The sequence below is a fragment of the Rhamphochromis sp. 'chilingali' genome (assembly GCF_963969265.1).
Source record: "Rhamphochromis sp. 'chilingali' genome assembly, chromosome: 18".
In the NCBI taxonomy this organism is placed as follows: Eukaryota; Metazoa; Chordata; class Actinopteri; order Cichliformes; family Cichlidae; genus Rhamphochromis; species Rhamphochromis sp. 'chilingali'.
In genome coordinates this window covers 26,850,010-26,872,512 of record NC_137945.1, presented here as the reverse complement: position 1 = coordinate 26,872,512, position 22,503 = coordinate 26,850,010, and the positions used below count along the sequence as shown (strand labels likewise).

Genomic DNA, 22,503 nt, shown 5'->3' with positions numbered 1-22,503 from the left:
TTATGTTTCAATAATCACATCATCTACATTAAATACTATACTGTATGTGTTTAATGAGCTTAGTAAAGGCCTAACTTGCTGTCAAGAGTCTAAGCACATATAAACCTTCTCCATAGACGGATATCTGTTGAGATGTGGTCTCCGCCCTAGGCTCCAGGCCTCTTGCTTGCACACCAGAGTGGGAAACAAGTGGCACAGAGGGGAGTGAGCCCATCATTCTGCCAGCCCATAAATAGCTTTTAACATAGATGTTCAGAATCTGCCACTTGTTTGTTTTGAAGGTAAAACATACTGTCCTTGTACAGATCTCAGATCCAATATATTGATAGACACAGGACTGAATAAGAGCAATAACATTTTTAAATTATTTGTGTTATTTTTTTTCCCACTTTTCCATTTAATTATCTTCACCATGTAAAACTGTGATAAAACAAATACACCAATGTCCTTCTGTTTCTTCTCATTATCGTTCACTAAAATCAAAGGCCAGTTTGAGAACCATTCATTTTCTTTCCAATAGGCTTCATGTTTATTTAGCATCCCAGCATTTTTACCTCAGCTGGAAAAAGATTTGAGCTTCTAATTCAAAGCACCAGGGCCCTTTGAAACTATGTTTCCTTGTTAGAATCCTAGAAAGAGTTTAAACTTCAACAAACATGAGCTTTGTGTAGCCATTCATCACTCTATTTGACAACAAAATACTCTGCGCTATAGAAGCTTTGTCCTTTTTTTGTCCCTGGTTAAGAGCTTCAAGATTTAGGCCTTGGGCCAAAAGTATTCAGTCACCCATCCAAAACATTGAGTTCAGGTGTTCCAGTCACTTCCATGGGCACAGGTGTATAAAACCAAGAAACTACGCATGCTTCTACAAACATCTGTGAAAGGAGCCTTAAAATCACTTGTTTTAAAAGGAAATAGTATAATTAGGCATATAACCATGTAAAATAATAATAATATTAATATGCTTTACTGTATTGTTTTTCTGCTTTTTGGTAAAATGTGAAAATTCATGGATAAAAGCAACAATTATAATTTGGATCAGTCATACTGGTGGATTAACCATTACAGAAACATAAAAAGTTATTTTGGTAATTATTATTGAATAGAAACTAAATTGGGGCCACGGTGACATAAACCTTACACTGTGTGGCGGTCTAATAAATGTAAAGCACTGTATAGATTGTTCCACTGATTCATGCTCAGAGCTGAAGGTCAGATGATGATTTGAATGGATGTACAAACACTCCTGATAATTAAACAACTTCAGACTGCTCTAAACAAACTTTATTTCCTTCCCTTTGTTGTGATGTCGAGCTGAGTCATTCAGCATATGGACTTCTCAGGCACGCCACCCTGACTATGAGCTCCAGCCCCATGCTGTTCAAACCTTCTGTTTGCAAGTGGCAGCCAATCAGAACAAAGCTGCTTATAGTGAGCACTGACTGAGACAGTGGAAGAGCTGAGGAGCTGCACTGATGCCCAGTATGAGTAAATACTGTTTGGAAATATGAATCTTGATCATAATAGATCCACTTTTTTTATTAGGCTTTTTATTAAATCGTTTGTGTATTTTCCTCTTTGTGTGATTTCAGTGATGCTTTTGCTGATGTTTTATTCATGCTTTTACTCGTTTTGCACAAACAGACTTAACTTATCAAATCACACTGGTTCTTTTCACTGAAGCCTTTCATGCCTTGTTTTACCAATAGTCCCTGAGTGGAACACGTCTCCATTATTTCAAAACTGAAACCAAATTTGTTTTACAAGTCTAATCCATTTCTGACGGCTCTGCTCATTCTTCCAGCATAATAGGGCCCCGAGTCCCTCGCTTTTATGTGTGTGTGTGCGCCTGTGTGTGTGTGTGCGTGCATGTGTGTGTGTTGTGCGAGAGTACCAGAGAGGGAGAGAGAGCCGTTACCCCACAGCCTTTGCCAAATCCATTTGACTTCACACAGAAGTTCATTTATTAAATCTTTAATAGACCCTTTTATTATGTATGCTTATAAAGATCATAATAGAGATGTAAATTAATGAAATTCTGCTTTCTTACAAAGCTCATGAATCTCCATAACTTTGCTATTTCAAAGAAAACCTGCTCCAATTGAGTGTGATGTTTTATTCACATGGGAACATTTGCGCAGTTTAATTAACTAAATATGATTTATCTCCCTTCTCCAATCTTCCAGCACCCTCATTATAAGGACACAGGCATGTTCAGTCACAAAGAGTTTATAGTTATTGATAAAAGGAATGAAAGAAATGCTGTTCTGTGTTTGTTGTTGACATTGTTGTTTTCGCAAGTCTAATAAAAAGGAGCATGGAGGCCATGCAGTGACCCTTAGTGCAGGTGCTACTTTACTAACTGATCAAAGTTCCTCCTAGAAACCCAAAATAGCTCCACTATCACCCACTCCAAGTGGAGGAGCAGCGCTGTGGCATAATGGGAAGTTTTTATAGAGGAGAGCCGGTGTGCTGATAAGTGGCAGATAGAGGTTTTACACTTGGCCGGAGCATATCGGTAATAGCTCCAGGAGCAGCATGTGTATTGACTCTAGTTGAGGAGATGGAGGAGCAGGGAGAAAGGAAAGGTTTCTGTGGGCAATCTGAAGAGGGTGACGCCCAGCTCTGGAAGAGTGCAGGTCTGCAGGGAGGAGTATCTGCCGTGGAACAGATGTCCCAGTCACAGAGGCTGAGGGTGCTTTTCACTCCTGCTTGGGAAGGTGGAGGCTGTTGGGTGGGTGGAGATTGAGCTCCTGTGCATTTCAAGTTTATGCTGTCATGTTGGAAGATAAAAAAAAACAGCATGATTTGCAGCTAGTTGAGCAGACATGTTTGGTTTTATAACCAGGCTCGTTGTCTGAAAGCAGCTTGGACAGAGTAAGATAAGCATGCAATCAGCTTTTAAGGCCTTTTGGTCTTCTTTGGCCTCAGAGAGGCCCAAATGGAGACCAAAAGATAAATAAGTACTGGCAGCTGACAGTGCTACCCCTCAGTCTACTAGTAGCTGCACCTATGAGTTAAATCTCAAAATCCTAGACTTTAATTTTCAGAAAAGCTGCAATTTGAACTCATCTGAGATTTTTTTTTTAGTGGCTGCACATAAGGGTCGAATGTGAGAATCCTTCATCGCCTTGTTCTTGAGTGATCGCGAGATTTTCAGAAGGCGCGTGTATTTGTCGGATCTTATCACGCAGGCCAACCGTGACTACGTACACACCCTCAGATTTAGTGAAAGGAAAATAGATTCTATTCCATTCTGTTAATCATAAAGAAGCGCGTTTGATTTGATAGTAGACATGCTTTGGAGTAGATTGGGTTGACTTCATACCCTGTGAGTATTATCCAGAAAGGATAGTGTCACTTTTGTTTTTAGCTGTGAACCTCAATTGATTGATTCTTTGTTGACCAGAAATAGCTCTATATCCTCTCAGCATGAAATAAAAAAAAAAAACTGTAAAAAAAAAAGAAAAAGTAAGGTGTCATAATAAAATAAAAACTACATCTGAATTTATGCAGTGTCACAGTGCTTAATAAAAGTTGCAAAAACTTCTCCGGGACATGGCGCTGTCTCTCTCTTTTTCTCTCTACTGTGTAAAGTATGCCAATTCTTTTTTTTAACCTTGTCTATGAAAATGTATGAGAAGTTTAAAGGCAGGCTGCATGTTGTTGGTTTTGAGCTCCTCGTCTTCACCAGTTTCTTTTGTTTTGCGCATATACCATAGTATAACATATTTGGTTACATTTTTATAACTTAACAACTGCCTGATGTAAAACTGATGTCACAGCTGTCCTAATGTTCCACCTGTCCCATTTGGTTCTTTTGCCATCAGAATTATTGTCTAAAGGCAAAGAAAGATGCCCAACGGATTTACTTTACCAAATGGACCATTCCCGCCTTGCCGTATTGGTCTATTTGATTCACCTTTTATTGTTTATTTTGTTTTCACTTGCTACACACGGGACAGACGTGACTGGAGAAAAGAAAAGGGAGAAAGAAAGAGGGAAAGAAAAACAGCGGGGATGAGGAACGGTGATAAAGGGCAAAAAACAAAAACCAACAAAACAAACAGACACAAAATACATATATCGATCACCTGAATCACCTGTTCAAAACAAGCAAAAAAAAGAGAGCAATTTAATAAACAACATCATCATGATGATCTATGTGAATATAACAGTAAATACTAAATATTGAACATTTTATGTTTCAATGTGCAAAAATGCTTGAATCAAAAATATTTTTAATTTTTATAGTTATTGTTGTTATCCATGAATTTTCTGCCCCACCCCCCGAAAAAATTATTATTGATTGACTTTTTTTATTGACTTTTGATTAGGATGTCAACTTACAATTATTTACTTGCACTACTGAATAGAAAAATTAGCTTTAGTGGTCTAATGTTCAGTGGCGTGTCTAGAAAATTTTTGTTGGGGGGGCCAGGTAGGGGCACAGATTTGGAGAAGGGTGGCAGATTTAATTGGCAGATAATGTTTTAAAAAAAAAAAATTCTACCAACCATTAACCATAATTCAATAATCCTATAAACCTAATAACCAAATGCACTTTTAACTCTTATTAGAATGAGATTTTAACCACTACGGTGCAAAGTTTTTAGATACTGCGTTGATAAAGTACAAGAGATACAATCAGTGCTTTGTCAGTGTTTATTCAGCAGTCAAGGACAACAATATTTGCATAGCATTTTTACTGACATGTAGTGCACATATGTTTTGGGCAAAAACATTTTTGAAAATTAAAATACGAACATTTGTAACAAACAATTGACAAATTAGCCAATGCCAATGTAAAACTTTATGTGCCTGTTAAAAAAAAAGAAGATAATCTTCTCACAAACTGGTGTTTGATTTTGAAACAGGAAAAAAGTGGGGAAACAACTGAAAAGACTAACATTTGAATAAAACCTGAAAGCAAGTAAATACTTTCTATGCTGCCTTATGGTCAACTTTGGTAATATTGATAAAGAACAACACTGGCTGATGATGAAATACAGTCAGCTGGCATGGTGACACTGCCAGTATAACCTGCAGGGCTGGACTGGGACAGAAAATCGGGCATTTTGACTACAGACCGGCCCACCAGGTATTAAAGCCATAAAGACTTTGAATGAAAACAAACGCTGTGGTGACAGTGATGTACAGTCTTTTTGGTATATGTATGATTTCTATACATTTTACGTCAGATAAAAACTTTGGTTGTAAGATTTAGATAATTATTTAATAAAAGCTAGATATTTAAATTGAGAATAAGAAAGAAAAGTATTTCTTTGTGCCCACCTTTCCCTGTTAATGCCCTACCTGGCCCCCTGGCAAAACTTTGCTAGACCCGCCCCTGCACAGTTACCAGCTGTCAGCTACATAAAAAAGGATCCTGGTGTTATTTGTCTCTCAGAAACAGTTCATAACTTCCCTTCAACTCATTCATGTCACCTAAAAGGTAAACCTGTTTCTCCATCACCTGTTCAGCTCTGATGATTCAGTAAGGACGTCTCCTGGTTTCATCTTCATGTTTCCCTCTCACCACATATCCAAACCGACATCATGACCAGCAGGTTTACAGCTGTGGCTCCAGCAAACATCAGCTGATAGTAGAAATTAATATTAAATACATTCTAACAACAGCTGATCAAGCTTAAACGTGCTGCTGTTGTTTAGCGCAACATCTGCTGGTTTCCTGTTTCTGGCGCAAAGTGGGCGATAAATAAACAAGAGAGAAAAGCCGATCAGCTGATCATTGATCAGTTTCATGATTGAAGTAGCAACAGGAGAGGGAGGGGGAGAGAATGAGAGAAGAGACAGCTTTGCAGCGTAACGACAGAATAAATCCAGCTTTGTGTCTTTTTCCATCCTAGCTGAAGTTCGGGACAAACTGCGTCTCTTCTCAGCTCAATACGAAACGTGTAATATTATCTCTGAATGAGGGACCATTCCATTTTTTTAAGGGGCCGTTGGCAACTCTACTAACTAACCTTATGAATAAAATAAAGTTCACTATCAGTAACATCATAGCACCACCCAGCTGTATAAAAACTCCGTCAAGCTGGCTAGAACGCAGTATGAGTTATTGCAACTGACAGTAAAAAGTCAGCAACATGAAAATAAACTCCACCTAAACTTGGTTTATATCTGACCCAGATAGACTGCAGGTCATAACTTCTTACCTGAAGTTCAGTTCACCTGACACTCGGACTGGCGGCTGCTTCGGGTCTCTCCTCCTGCCTCCCCTTCCCTCATCCACCTGTTGCCTCTGTGGAAGCCCCGCCATAGCCACCACCAAACAACGGAGTTATTTCTACACATCGACCTGCATCTGGCCAATCCACCACCTCTCATTGTTCATGCCGTTACAAAAAAAATAAAAAATAAGTCAAATAAGCCCGATGGCCAGTCCAGCTATGTTAACCTGCAACCAAATCTGCAGCTCCATACAGCAATGTTACGACTTAGATTATATCTTATAACTCATAACTCTTATGTTAGCTGCCCTCAGTAGCATACTGTCTGAAATATTCCACGGCTGCAATAATTCTTTAAGTGTTATTTTTTCCTTGGGATTCTAATTTCACCGAAGTTTACTAAACTCAACAAACTTAATATTACTTACCGGGACATTTATTCTGTCCTCATTTTCTTTCACCGAAAAATTGTTTCCTGCAGTGCCGTCTTTCGTGCTTGGCTCTCCTACCTTTGCTAACGTGACGCACATAGCGCAGAAGGATGCTGCATTCACTTACAATCGGATATCTGAGCTTCACCGTGAAAACATAATCGGACATTTGATATTTGATTGAATTTTATTGTTTTGCCTTTGGGGTGGCACCTGGGGTGGCCAGTCTGGTTGGGGGGGTGGCCTGTGCCCCCCCAGGCCACCCCGCTGGACACGCCATTGCTAATGTTACACTTGATTAAACTGGGATTTCTCACAGATGTCCAGTGTGCCGCCTCAAATTTGTCTATAAACGTGAATTTTTTTTTATTATTTTATATAATTTTATTATTGGCCTAAAAAATAAGAATATCATTTTAAGTTTTAAACAGTTTTTGATCAGTTTCTACATTTTTTTAAATGACAGGTGGTCTTTAATAAATGTGTTAAGCACTGCATGTTTTAGAGGTTAAAGAGCCCTGAGACTCTGGTTCTTGGGTGACTGGATACTGCTGACAGTGCACAGGTGGTGAGTCGGTCTGCTCAGCGCACAGTCTGCCTCTTTATTAATAAACTGATGTGGCTTTATTGCGTTTTCACACTACAGTTTGTTTATTCTGGTCTGAATCAGTTGATGAGTGTAAATATTTTTGTTTTTCTGCTGGTTTGGATTCTTTTAACGCAGAGAGCAAACCGTGCCTGGCTAAAGGAGGGCACTTAGTTCAAATGTGTTTGATTAAACGGTTATGTTTAGTTTGATTTAAAAAGGCTGAACAGCAGTCAAAGTAAGTAATGTTGCCGCTGTGAACCCACTGTGTTTGTGATTCATTTGTACAAGCTAGAAACACAGAAGCATTTCTACGGAGGAGAGGTTTGTTAGCTCTAGACAGAGCTAGGCTAGCTTTCTACTGTTTCAGATAGTGTTGCTAAACTAATCTGTAGTCTCATATTGAGTGTACTGACTAGCATCAATCTTGCCCGCTAAGAATAAAAATTTTTGCTTTAAAAGTAAAATCTAACCCCTTTCTTTGGTTGATGTTACCAGAAATGTATAGCTTAACTAAAGAGAGTTGAATATTAGCACTAGAGATGGACCGATCCGATATTACGTATCGGTATCGGTCCGATACTGACCTAAATTACTGGATCGGATATCGGAGAAAAATAAAAAATGTAATCCGATCCATTAAATATCACGAAAGCACCTCACAAAACTTGCAACACGCCGTAACTCACCTCAGAACGTTAGCACGTCGGAGCAGTATGCATCACGTGATAGAGCAGCTGTGGCATGCCGGACCTGTCGGTGGTCTGGATAGCATGCAGAGCTTCGCTAGCAACCTGGCATTTCATCTCCGACAAAGTTATCCCCGAGAGAAGTAAAGCAAGTGTGTAAGTCCATCTCTGAATGTTTGTAAAGCATTCCCACGTTAAGCTTAACAAGCGACTGCCTCTCGCTCTCCGGCTGCTACTTCAATCATGAAACTGCTAATGATCAGCTGATCGGCTTTTCTGTCGCGAGTCCGTGTCTCTTGTTTGTTTTTGGCCCACTTTGCACCAGAAAGAGGAAACCAGCGGCTGAACAACAGCAGAACGTTTAAGCTTGATAAGCTGTTGTTAGAATTTATTTAATATTTCTTTCTACACCAGGATCTTTTTTTATGTAGCTGACGCTGGTAACTGTGCAGGGGCGGATCTAGCAAAGTTTAGCCAGGGGGGCCGATAGGGCATGAACAGGGAAAAGGGGGCACAAAGACATACTTTTCTTTCTTATTCTCATTTAAAATGTCTAGCTTTTAATAAATAATTATCTGACACCCAAAGTTTTAATTTGATGTAAAATGAATAGAAGTCAATTACTGTATATAGTGACTATTAAGTCTAATATATACCCTAGTAAGTTATAGTACTTTTTACTTTGGGAAGGTACCATCTGTGCAGTCTGCAATTTTGTTGAAGAAAGATGTTGAATCTATTTAATATTTCTTGAAAAATAATTGATTTCTGTGCATTTTTTTTTCACACTGCATCAAATTAAGGTTGATTACGTCGATTAAGCATCATGAGGTGGCGCGTGAGGGGTGGTTCCTTATTTTTTATTTATTTCTTTTTGTTGTTGCTGGGAGTTGGAACCCTATTAGTTAGGTTGCTTAATATTTACGCTAAGTACTCTTTAAAATACCAGAATAGGGAGGATGGTGTAGGTCTAAGTTTATTAGATTGATCAGTATTGCTGAACTATGAAATATTTTTTTTGTATACAGGTATAACAGAATAGCTTTAGTGTAGTTGTTGTTTTAAACTTGAGTATGAACTTGCAGACTTGCAAAATGCAGCAAGATATTTTAAAAAACAGTTTTGTTGATTAAAAAACACTATATCGGATTCATATCGGTATCGGCAGATATCCAAATTTATGATATCGGTATCGGATATAAAAAAGTGGTATCGTGCCATCTCTAATTAGCACTAATCCTGTTTTTATGTCTTTCTGTTGTCTACAAACTGGATCACTTCAACACTGCATACTTCACAGGAATGAAGAGTCCAGTAATCCCTCTTCAAGTTTTTTGAGGTTTGAAATGCATAAATTAGTGGATTTTCTCTTCCTTCCTCAAAACTGCAAACATTACAGTCAGCACTTCGTCTCGGGGCCTTAAGCACAGCGTCCAGAAGTGCAGCCATTTGCACATTTTATAAGCTTTATCCCTACCTAGTTATTCTAAGATCTGCTGCTAAATTTGTCCCTCATTCCCTTTCCCTAAGCTTAAGCCGTCAGCCCAGTAATACAGCTTCAAGAGCACATCTCATACCAACTTATTTATTTATATACGTGTGTGCCTTTGGTTAAGGCCTCCATGCTCCCGGGGTGCAGCGCAGTGTGGGACCAGGAGGCAGAAATTCTGCATTACTTCATACTGTTTAAGTCTCTGTGGTGTAGCTTATCTGTAAAGCGCCTCTTCTGACGCCAGCCAAGGTCATTCTGATGAGTAAAAACACAACCGTGAAGAGTTTCCTGTAGGTTAAAGAGAGTTCTAGTTTGGTTGTCTACCAAAGATTGAACTAAGTTGTAAGAGCAGAGAAAACAATGGGAAACATGAACTTGTTCTCTCAAACAGTCATTTTGACTTGTGATACTCAGTCTCAAGCAGCTCTGTAAGAGTTCAAACTTTTATTTTTCTAAAACGAAAGCTATTTTGAAACCGCTTCACTCACGTCCCTCTTGCTGTTTGTTATCTTTGATAGCAAATGATGTGTTTGTTCCTGTGAGAGCACATGCGTGACACCGTGTAACATTTTATTCCTATCCTCTGCTAACCTGCAGTGGTGGAGTTCTTTGGGTACGAGGCCTGACGGCAGACAACCGTGTTTCTGCGTTTCACATCTCATGCTCTTCTTCTCTCTGTCAAAATTTAAAAAAAAAAAAACGGTGAGGTGATATTTGGCTGACTCCAGGCTGTGAGGTAGAGCACCAGGCTCCACCAGAGCGCCCGCAGTCAGCAAAGGGGAGGAACGTCATGATGTGTCAGCCAGCATCTCGTCACGCTTGGCTCCCAGCAAGGTGAAGGTCTCCGACCAGATCAGTTTATATAATAGACAGGATGAAAAACAGCAACCTCAGTCGGATGCGGCCTGCACACTTGGACACAATGGGGCTACATATGCGAGCCGTTTTCAACAGTGATTAAGACATTTCAGTATGCAATGAAAACAATCTGGGAGAGCTTAAAAAGGTAATACACTGCAATCACAGCCATTACAAAAGTCCTAGATTACTGGGAGGTGACGATTAAAGTCATTAAAGGGGCATGTGCAGCATGGGATCAGCAGCAGAGTTAAATGTGTCTGAGAGCATAACGGTGGGCGTGTGCCTTAGTGGGCGCTTTAAGGGTTCAGCTCCTCCCCTGTGAGTAACAGAGACACAGGAAACTGCACGTGTCTGAGGTGTGGTCTTATACACCAACAACATGATAACTTATATATAAAACAGCTTTACCTGATCAGGTAGGAAACACAGTGATATAAACAAACAAGTGGCACATAAATAAATTAATTGGTCTTACACTTTTAAAAATTATTTTCCTCTTTAAAACTAATAAAATGTGTGTTTTTTTTTATTTTTCAATCAAACCTCTGGCGCTGAAAACAGAAAAATGCACTAAAACTGGAATTCTTCATCCACAAATATTAACTTCTTAATTTATCGAGGTAAAAAAATGTATAGCATATAAAAATGTTTTGGTAAATGTACACAATTTTATACAGACAATTCATATAAATGCATTGCAGCAATTTAACAGATACAATGAAGCAAAAACACTTAAATGAATGATATCAGATCCATATAATTTTCCATTAATTGGCTTTTAGTTAAGCTTTTTGTTTTAATCGGTTAATTTCTGCAGCAGAACAAATTCACAACCAGAAGGAAGCAATTACTATGAAACTGCCATGATACAAACTAGCTGTACTAACTTTCTATAAACTACTTGCAGTAACTCCGAGTGACTGATTGATCTCTTACCTTTAATCTTTAAAGATCTGTTTAAAGATGGCCCCGCCCCTCCCTGAGCCTGGTTCTGCCGGAGGTTTCTTCCTGTTAAAAGGGAGTTTTTTCCTTCCCACTGTCGCCAAAGTGCTCCCTCATAGGGGGTCATGTGATTGTTGGGTTTTTCTCTGTTTTATTGTAGGGTCTACCTTACAATATAAAGCACCTTGAGGCGACAGTTGTTGTGATTTGGCGCTGTATAAATAAAACTGAATTAATTTTTGAGAAATAAAGAAATAAAGAAAGACATGCAAATATGGGGCGGCACAGTGGCACAGTGATTAGCACTGCTGCTGCACATCACGGAGGTCCTGACTTCAATTCCAGCATCAGGCTGGGGTCTTTCTGTGTAGAGTTTGCACGGGGGTACTCCGGCTTCCTCCCAAAGACATGCAGTTTGTAGGAATAGGTTAATTGATTAATTTATGGACAATTAATAAATTGCCCATAGGTGTGAGTGCGAATGGTTGTTAGCCCTGTGACAGACTGGCGACCTGTCCAGGATGTACCCCACCTCTCGCCCTATTACAGCTCCAGTGACCCTGAAAAGAGCTGAAGTAAATGGATGGAAAGAAAGAAATGAAGAAGCAAACTAAAAGCTGATGAGTGAAACTGTAGAAATCTAAAACAATAATTCAGTTTACTTCTTATTTTCTGAAACATGCATTTTTTTAATTTATGTGGAACACTGCATTATTTACTTTGGCATTTTTCACACCCATATAATTTAAACTATTTTAGAACAACAGCAACAATAACTGCTGTAATCAATAAAGTTTTAATCTGCATTTTACAGCCTATGGTAGTGCAATAATTATCGCCAGTGAAAAGAATGGCCTTTATTTTATACATGAAGTGCTTATTTGTATAAATAAATTACACAAATAATATAGAAAAAATTAGAAATCTGCATGCGCATAAAAACGATTTTAATTGAGACTTCTGTTAAAAACAAGGCAACTGTATCATTTCTTCCAGCTTTTACAGGTAGTAATTATTTTGTGCATGCTAAAATCTTTGTAGCTTTAATCCATGAACATCTTGTTTCACATGGAAACAAACTGCAGACACATCACGCAACTAGCAATGAGTACTTAAGAGGAAAGAGGTGAAATGGAGTGACTACAGGAAAAACAGAGCACACGGAGTTAGCGCGCTGGCACAACACATGAGGGCGAGTTCTGTCAAAGTTCTCCTGAACCATAGTGATTCACAGTGGCTGAAATACCGCTGCGGTTCATTCTTATCGAGCTTATCAGATCCTTGGTACATTTACCACTAGAGCACATTTAGAGCTAAGATTCCTGTATTTAAAAAAAACCCAGAAAAAATAGTCTTGCAGAGCACTTTCAAACAAAAGTGACCTTTAGACTAATTTGCTCAGAAGAGCTACACAGCAAAATCGCCAGTGTTAAATTGACACCGTGAGTGTTAAATTTAACACTTTTCAAAGTGTTATATTTTTAACAATGACCTAGTGTTATTCTAACACTGTACAGAGTTAAAGATTAACACTGACTAACGCTGACCACTGTCAACAATATTCTACACTGGTGTTAAGTGTTAAAAAGTAACACCAAATAGTGTTGGTAGTACTTTACACTAGCCCTGGTGTTTAAAAATTTAACACTGAATAGTGTTGATTGTCTAACACTAACACTAGTGTCAGGCAAATCATCAATACTAGCCAGATTACAATAAACTCCCATTAATCTCTGATATCTCTACTGCTACAATTAATTAAAATGTATTCACAGCTACAGACACTCTACCCATTAAAAGAAACAACAGGACAGTGTTCAAAATACTCTGTATTCAAACAGCAGATACACCACAAATAAACAGCGCATAAATATATACAAAACTAGAATATTGGACAATCTACATTTTGTCATTAGTGTCATTTGAAAATAGCCCATTGTAAGGTCTATAATACACCACATTATCTACACAGATCAGTGCAACAGCATCCAGTTTATCCTCAATAACAAATGCATTTAAGTGACCATTGATCATTTCTTCGGTCTCCATATTACTTAGAGCATGCACAAGCAGCTTTAAGTACATCAAAACACACACAGGAAAACATGCTCTACAGGTTCAACTATTTTCCATTTTTGCTCAAAATGTCTCATCCTTTTAGATTCTGTTAAGATATGAGAATGGGTTTTCAAGCTGATCAAAACATTCAACTTTTCCGAGGTTTCTCTTGATGACAAACATTCAACAACAGATTGTTTTGCATGTGCAATGACGCATGTCATTAACACTTTCCTCCAATGAACCAACTAAACACTGCACAGTACTTTCAGAACTCCTGAGGATTGTAGTTGAGAAATAACAGTCCTATACATGTCCTGTCACAAGATGAGCCACATTTACAGGCTGTGAAACAAAGGTTCTATCATAAGGTGCAGGCTCAAAATAAAAATTACTGATGACCTCTGAGTCAACAAAGTCTCCACGTGCTTTGAAGAGGTGTTGCTTGTAAAAGATAAATTAATATCTAGGCTGTCCAAAGCTCAAAAGTAAAAACGTTGCTGGAACTTGACATGTCTAAATAACACTGAGCAACTTGTGTGGTGTATCTTGCAAAAGTAACACAAGAACAGTCAAAGTACTGTATAGTCGATGTCTTTAGACTGTACTGTGAAGAATTCTTGCTCTGATTTCCCTGACCCGAGGACTCTCCTTCACGCTGCCAACATCAATGCCATACACGGTGGTCTGGATGAATGTGTAGAAGTTGTGCAATGCTTCGTCATAGGACACGGCAAATACAAAATGTGCCTTGAAAAGCTCGTCAAAAGCTGCAACTCCCGTCTGCGTCACACAGGGAATGACCTTTTGATCTAGGACAATGTAGAAAGTCTGGATGATGTTCTTTCTTTCTCCAACACACAGGAGGAATGGCTGAGTGGGGCCAGCCTTAAGAAAAGTCTCCATGCTACCTCCCACCTGAGGGAGTGAAAGAAACCAAATGATTCACATTAAACAAAATTGGTAATCGGATGTTGAGTGGCAGTGCTGCCTAAAATTAAGACAATATTAAATATATTAATTATATTATTATATAAATATTAAAATGTTTTACTTCAGGCCCACAGTTATTTTTGTTCCAATGTGTAATTTTAGGTTTAATGGTAACAATAATGTGCCGGCGTTGCAACACCAAGCCTATCTGGCATAGATATATCTGCTGCACAGTGGAACTCCTTGCCCTCTTAAAACATCTGATAATCTTTTCTCATCAAAAGAGAAAGCTACTTTAACACATTTCTAAAAAATCATACCTTCATGAATTTCATTAGGTGGTGAGCAGCATCTGATGTGCTAATCTTTGAAGACTTCCTTCCCTTAGATGTTGGAGGTAACAAGTGAAGCAGCAAAAGAATGGCAGCCAACTCGCAGTCCCAAACTACAGAATAGGAATTAGGATAATCGCAATTACTGTCATTTTAAGGTCCACAGCAGTCATTTTGTCAATGTTATTCAGTTTTGGATAACTGATAATTTTTCAAATAAAGCAGTTTTCCAATGTCTTCAGTATGGTATGAAAATTCATTTCAAGACACTTAAAATCTTCTGGCCACCAAGTGACGTAAATATTGAATCATAACAATACTAACATTAAGTAACTTTTTTTGTCAAACTTTAAATGCCATTAAAGTTTGTTTGTAAATTCCTTTTCATACCATACTGAAATGAACAGAAACTCAACGTAATTTATAAAATCGACAGCTGTATTCCAATTTGTTGTAAAGGTGCCAAAACATGTTTTGATTTAATAGTATGGTCCACCTAATATATTGTGCTGTGGGAATTGTGAAAATGCTGTAAAGACATGTGAAGTCTACCATCTCCAACTTACCACCCTCATCAGAGTCCCCCTGTGCAGAGACAAGCAGGTCATCCAATTCTGTACTCTGAGACAGATTTTTGCAATCTTTGATGATTCTTGGCTTGAAGAATGTTGGCCACTTTGCAAGGAATTTACCAGACACTTCCTCCCCAAACAGCATTGTGAAGTCTTGGTCAATCTGAAACACAAAATGTGACAATAGAAAGAACGCATTAACGAGCAAACAAACAAAGGAACCACACAGCTGTCAGTCAATCAGTTTATGCCTTACCAAGCCAGGTGTATCCAGAAATCTTGGGAAAAGGTCCAGGACAGAAGAAGCTGTGGCTGGATCTTGAATCACTTTTTGCCTATGTTGAAATGTCACCTTCATTTTCTCTTTGACAACTTTCATATCAGTCGAGTGCCTCATCACTGACATAGCTTCCTTGCATTCATCACCCGACAACTGTCTCGCATTTGTTGCGAAGTTGCGAAGAGTCTTGGGGCTGTCTTGAAAAGCTGACTTTGATTTCTTCATCTCTTCAGTAGAGTTGCGCTGCACAGTTTTCAATCTCCATGCCAGGTAACCAGAACCACTCTGGTGATCATAGAAATGTTCCTGCCGAATTAAGAGCAAGAGAGATATTTATTCAATATTGATTACCTGCTACTCTGTTTGTAGCAAGTGAAGAAAACTCCTGACTGGTGGGATTGTTCAGTGCTACATGTCAAAAAGCCAGATATGGCATCATGCATTAGAGGTCTATTTAAATCAATTGTTACACAATGACATTTTTTTACATTTATTTATTTTGGGTCCATTAGGGAATAACTTGATAAACTGCCTGAATGACAGACTGACCTGAATTAGTCTTATCATATGATTTCTTTAACCACTCCATCAGAAAAGCCAACAACAAAATACTTTCACAGACCACTGACTGTCATATCTGCAGGTGTAGGCATTTATCACGTAAACCACAATCAAAAAAGTCTTAATTGCATAAAAACTGGGTCACAGACCCAGGACTATGACACTGACAGCATGTATGCATCATAACATCATAACTTACATAACCATTCTTTGAATCTGGGTCCTTCAAGTTTGGGAACAAGGTTGTAATCCCAAGTGCATACATAATGCGGACACTTACTGGTGGGATCCTCCTAAAAGGCAGATACAGAGAACACGAAAACTATCAATTATTTACCCCAACACAGATTCAAGTTCAATTATAAAATGTCAGCAACAAGAACAACATGTATCCAGGTGTATGATTTGAACTACCCAAACTACCTATCATCTGTAAATCATGACTGACCACACCACACACCTGACAGGTCTTTAAGAATAATGAAAATGAAGACTTGGATTATGCTCCACATGGACTATGACAATTTGATGCAGACATTTTCCTAATGTTTTGCTGTTGTCAACCATCCCTGTTAAGAAGCACTATATTCAGAAACTACAATAATGACAATGGAAAATAACATCACTCCATAACAAATTGTGACTTTCTTTTGAAACATTATCAATATGGGGTTAGCAACTAATGAAAACTATGATTGATTTGATTTAACTTAACAATGACTTCATGACATATAGAAGAATCTATTTAAGTGGTGCAATAATGGTAAACAACTAAAATTGCAGACAAAAAACAAAACAAAACAAAGATTTTTCTTAATGTTTACATCACTTACCCATGACTCTCTACCATGTCTGCTACAAGGATGTTCACCATCCTCCTTCTTGTAGTATCAGAGAGGCAGTTTGTTTTCTCATATTCCTTAAATACTTGATCACCATCTGGCTTTGAATACAAGGCTGCTCTGATGATCTGAAATAACAATTGCAAGAAATTCATAGAAAGCACCTACCAGGTGGGTATAAAAATTATCAGCATCAACTGCTATAGCCTTTGCATTAATCACTACATCTTATTTAATCATGAGAGGGACCATTGTTTTGTTTTTATAATTTTTTTAATAATATTTTTAAAGATATTGAGTATTGGTACAAATGAACAGGTAATTGGCAATCTTAAGTTACAACATATCATATCCTGAAGATTACTTACATTTCTTGCAGTGTTGCTGTCAGGAGGTCCTTCAATTAACTGTCTTTTCCGAGCTTTGGTAGATTCGAGTATTATTGTTGTGTCCGAACCTGATGATGATCCTCCTGATGCAGGTGACGGTGACAACTCTAATGAAGATGTGTGATCTGAAGAAGACCCTGCAACACTGTTGTCTAACAATACAGACAGCCTCATAGATTTAAACATGATTACACCAACTATAAATTAGTAAATTTAACAACGCATTTTTAAATGAAACATACGGCTTAAACTTCTTACCACTGCATTCTTCAGTGAAGACACTGAAAGACACCTGAGATGACTTCAAAAGTTCATCAAATATGTCCGAATCCACTTCCACTCCCGCAGAATCCATCAGGACCAAATTGGTAGAACCTGGCAAACTGAATTTCACCAGCACTAAAAAAGAAACAATCAATAAAGTTCTATATGAATTTATAATTCATAAATCCGTGAATCACAGTTTTACTTTGACAATATTTATAAATTCTTTATTCATTCAATTACTAAAAGAATTATTCATTTAAATTAGCAATCAATGTAGTGAAGTAAACTTACAGTATTTGCCCTTGGTCTGCAGTGAAGGCTTTGAGTAAAGTACAAGTAAATCAAAACAATACTTACATGAATAGTATATGAATAAATTTACTTAGTTACTTTTAATCACTACACTCAAATTACCTCCTTGCAAAAATTCGGAGTAATTGTAGGCATCGTCTGTCTTTGGTACCCTGACCCATTTGCTCATTCCCTTAAACTCGACAGGAACCAGCATATCGCCACCTTCCAAGAGTAGAACAAAACTGCATAACTGCACTGCAATACAGTAGTCTCTTGATTATCGCGGGGGTTAGTAGAAACCATATTTCTTTTTTATTATTTTTATATACTTTAAGCCATAAAAACTCTCCCTGCACTCTAACAAACCCTAATATAAAGAGGCAGAAAAATGCTTATTTTACCATGAAAAAAAACAATCTAAAAAAAGAAAAATGCCTTATTGTCACAGAAATGCATAACATATGAAATTACCATAATTAACAAGATGTAGGGGGCATACTCTAGTGTAAAAATCTTTCCATCTATACATACTCTCAGGGTAGCCTTAAGCATCCTAGTTCACCTAAGCCAGTGTCTCAAACTTCAATGAGCTATGGGCCACTGCCATCTCATTGGAGGGCCACTTTAGTGTTCAAGTAGTACAAAAAAAAAAAAAATACAAAGAAACCACCCACAAATATTTCCCAAAATGCAGTTCCTCGTTAGTTTTTAAAATTTCAAATATTGTATAAGAAGGCAAAACCGCAAACTTGAACGCATTTTTCTCACTCCAAACTAACCGAAGCCTAGCTCCGCGGCTCTGAACCGTGGTTAAAAAAAAAAAAAAAAAAAAAAAACCTGGCTAATACGTCGGGTCCCGCGTCGGGCTCGTGGCCGCTAACTAGCTTTACTGTCAGCGAACACAGTGTACACTCGAGTATAAACAGCTTACTTACAACTGGGCTCGTCAGCCAGTCTTTTTGGCTGCAGTGGTTATTATATCTACATGCTTTCATCTTCCGTTTCTCGCGGGTAGCAACTCAAACTTTCTCCCTCCCTCGCACTCAAACCGGGAGGGAGGGAGGGAGGGAGGGGGGAGTCCCACACGGGGCCGCGGGTTTGAGACCCCTGAACTAAGGATTTAGCAAGTTTAATTTGAAAATAAATAAAAGGCGTTTAGTAAAAACTGTGACATATATTAACAAGTAATATTCGTTATAGTCTGCCAACAGCCAGATTATGCTAAATGAATGCTAGGAAAGTAACTGGTACTTTGCAGTTTTAGCTAGCAGTAGCCCAGCTTAACAAAAAACAGTTAAAATTCAAATATGACACTTAAAGATAATGTATTTTGATACAAATACTATTGTTTTTACTAGTTATCATGTTACTTGTTCTAACATCAATCTAAAACTTAATATTTGACCGAATAAAACTTACCGCAGCAGCAAGAAAAAATGGCGACCGAAGATTCTGAAATGCGAAGCTCCACAGGAAATGAAGGCGTGGTCTAATTTAACACCCACAGTGTTAAAATGCAGTAACGACTAAAATCCACACTTACACTTTTCAGGAATCAACTCCCGATGTGTTATTTTAACTCGATTAAGTGTTGAACTAACTCGGAACTCTGTTGAAATCTACTAACACTGAAAAATCAACACTGGCATTTTTGCTGTGTACCTTTCATTTTATATCTAACACCATAATTAAAATGTTTACTCATCAAGCGTTTTCTCATTTTGATCCCACTACACGCAGCATGCCTTTTGTTTTCCATTTGTCTTCCACACAAAAGCCACTAATTAAAGATCTTTTGATATAGTAATCATCAATACAGAGTGGCCTATAAACAGAAACCAGTGCAAATGAATGATGACAGGCCCTTTTCAGTATCTTGCTCTCACATGACATGAACCAATCAGCAAACAAAACAGGCTCGCAGGCCCGGCAACAATGACTCCAATTGAGCTGAGCTGTGATTATGATTCACTGAACAGCGTGATTCAAAGAATAGCGATGTTTAGCCCGAAGGAAACTGATCAGGCTTTCTTCTGAGGGAGTTTTCTGCCTCTCGGGTCCCAGAATCAGCCAGTTGTGTCGCTGATGATGTCGAAAGTGCCACTCAGTGGGATAACTTTGAAGTGATTGAGGGGGGCAATGAGATTTTTGTTTATTCACGAGCCAGGTGCAGATAACGGGGCCATTAATGATTGGAAGTTGATTACAAGTCACTTCTGCCGAGCACAGTGTGACGCTTCACAGTTTAATCAAGAACAGAAAGTTAATGGGTGCAGTTTCACGTTTGCTCCGGCAGTGATGGCTAGGTTAGCGTCTATCATTGCCTTGTTTGGTAGATTATCTTTTTGCTTTGCTTTGTATTCAAAAGGTGTTTTTCAAATGGATAAAACAAAATATTTCAACATTTCAAGTGGAAAAAACTGAATCCAACATTGATGATGTTAGTTATACGAAACAGGCAGTAGATGCATTGGCGTTTGGTAAATCATAGTCAGCAGATACCTCTTCTAGAAGATGACATAGACTTTATCAGTATGAAGGATTCAGTCTTTTTGCATTGATGTAACATCTGTAAGATTGTAACCTAAATCTTAAGAATTCTCTATTTTTTATGCTGTTTTGAATATGCTAGGTAATGTAGGTCAAGTTAGCATGAAAGCTGTGGAGCAAAGTTTTTTTTCGTTATCTAAGTCCACCATGTCCTTTTCACGGTTTGCCTCTCCAAAGTACCAGCAGAGAGAGATATTTTATTTCAAGCCAACAAAAAATATTAATGGGAAAGCGTTTAAAACATTTACATGTAAATTAGTGCTGTCAGCGTTAATCTAGTTAAAACGACGTTAACACCATAACCGCATTAACGTGGCAAATCTCCGTTAGCGAGTTGATGCGGATCGCCCCGTGCGTGGGGCTGCTAACGCGTTAACGGGCTAACTGCGCTAACTGAGATTTGCCATGTTAATGCGGTTATACGTCAACGTCATTTTAATGAGATTAACGCTGACAGCTCTATATTAGCCACCTAGCTTAGTCGTTTGTGACATAGAAGGATCTTGGAATGGACTTCCTTGGTCGCCAGTGGCTTCTTGGCTTTAAATATATTGCTTCCGCCTGCTTGTACTGCAGCTTCTGCATGCTAGACCATGTCTCTATGTGCAATGAAGCTAGTTCATCATATGCAGGATATCTTTGCATTATCTGGATGCACTTACCTTAACATCGACTGGCTATCAACTCCACAGAGTTCCCCTGCACTTTACATGAAAGGTGGGGAGTTGGCAGCACCTGACCATTCACCAGGCTAAGCACACTGGCAGGAGAGGAACAGATTTTATAATGAAAGATAAAATTATACTGCAGGGAAACATATAAATATGTTGATAACAGAGCAGGCTTAAAGCAACAAAGCCACTGCACACAAAGCAGCAGTTTATAATGTGTTAGGGAGGAAAGGGACTGTGCAGTAGTATTTAGTATTACAAGAATTATGTAAATGTATTAAAGTACTTTGGCCAGTAACACTGAAGAAGACCTTTGATATGTTTTTGCTTATTTGATGACAGATAGAGAAGCTGGTAAAATGTCACCTGTGTAAGTTAACACAGTGAACCATGGTTCAGGGGGGTTGGGAAGCTCATCTTTCTGTCCTGGTCATTGTGTCTTTGGGCAAGACACTTTACCCTACCGCCTACTGGTGTTGGCCAGAGGGGGCGATGGTGCGATATGGCAGCCTCGCTTCTGTCAGTCTGCCCCAGGGCAGCTGTGGCTACAACTGTGGTTTGCCTGCACCAGTGTGTGAATGTGAGAGTGAACGAATAGTGGAATTGTAAAGCGCTTTGGGTACCTAGAAAAGCGCTATATAAATGCAATCCATTATTATTACAACTCTGTCGTAATGGATATTAACAAGTATTTCATTAAAGGCTTAAAAAAACTGTCTTAGTTTTTATTCTTCCAGCTGCAGCCTCTGTGAGATCTTATGATCTGAGAGAAAGAATGAAAGCTGCTGTAAAATTGTTTTGGTGCCAGCAGGATAAAATTAAGGAACAAAGTTCCATCTAAGAATTGATGTTTATTACCGATGTTCATCGGGCAAACACGAAGACTTTTGATAAACATCAGATCCTCCTATTGTTGGCGCACAGAACTCCGAGGGATCTCCCAGGAATGCTGACGCTATTTTCTGGAGACCCGAACTGGTCAGTAGGCAGTCGTTTTGTACGTGGTGATCATTAATATTGATCATAACCTGCTCCAGAGCAAGTTAGGTCTGCAGTATAAGTTACCATGGCGATTTACCCCAATGAGAAGGGAACTGCCTTCGTAGTGCAGAAAGACCCAAGTTTACCCTGAAAGTACCTGGATAAGAGCAAATATTCTGCCTCGAAGTGCAGGCCACAGTGCAAACACAACCTGGACATACAATAATCAAATACTCACTGGACTTGAATAGTGTTAACATTTGTTCTGTGCTATCTAAAGTTGAAAACTTCACACCTTGTGTTAGCATACTAGTAGAACTAACTAGCTAGCCCCCTACACGAGTAAATAACTGCTGAGTATCTGACATCTTGCAGCGTTTTTCTTGCATTTTCTTTTAGTTTAGCTGCAGATTCTATTTGATAGCTGTTTATGCCCTTGTTATGCCAGACATTGGGATCAAAATGTAGCCTATAACATGAAATTTTGTATCTTATTTATTCAAGAAAGGCTGTTTGAAAAAACTTGCTGTGGCGGGGGCGTGGCCCCGGGCGCAGCTGCCGGGGAGGAGTGGAGCAGA

The 22,503-nt window shown here is 38.6% G+C and overlaps 1 protein-coding gene and 1 long non-coding RNA gene across 3 annotated transcripts; both read right to left on the bottom strand.

Annotated features, from left to right (window-relative positions):
* Positions 1-12,925: 12,925 nt before the first annotated feature.
* LOC308386265 (uncharacterized protein) lies at positions 12,926-16,800 on the bottom strand. The gene is made up of 6 exons (XM_080865680.1): positions 16,765-16,800; positions 16,131-16,224; positions 15,347-15,676; positions 15,085-15,253; positions 14,507-14,631; positions 12,926-14,171 (listed from the first exon to the last, which is right to left on the bottom strand). Exons 1-6 carry the CDS (start codon positions 16,779-16,781, stop codon positions 13,851-13,853), a joined length of 1,056 nt encoding a protein of 351 aa, XP_080721806.1. The 5' UTR covers positions 16,782-16,800; the 3' UTR covers positions 12,926-13,850.
* Positions 16,801-16,819: 19 nt separating this feature from the next.
* On the bottom strand, positions 16,820-19,377 carry LOC308386264. Of its 2 annotated transcripts, XR_013969761.1 has the most exons (5): positions 19,143-19,377; positions 17,844-17,945; positions 17,421-17,561; positions 17,142-17,314; positions 16,820-16,901 (listed from the first exon to the last, which is right to left on the bottom strand). It is a non-coding gene; the product is annotated as an uncharacterized lncRNA (long non-coding RNA). The 2 variants fall into 2 exon arrangements; XR_013969760.1 differs by having other exon boundaries at positions 17,421-17,945.
* Between the last annotated feature and the right edge of the window lie 3,126 nt (positions 19,378-22,503).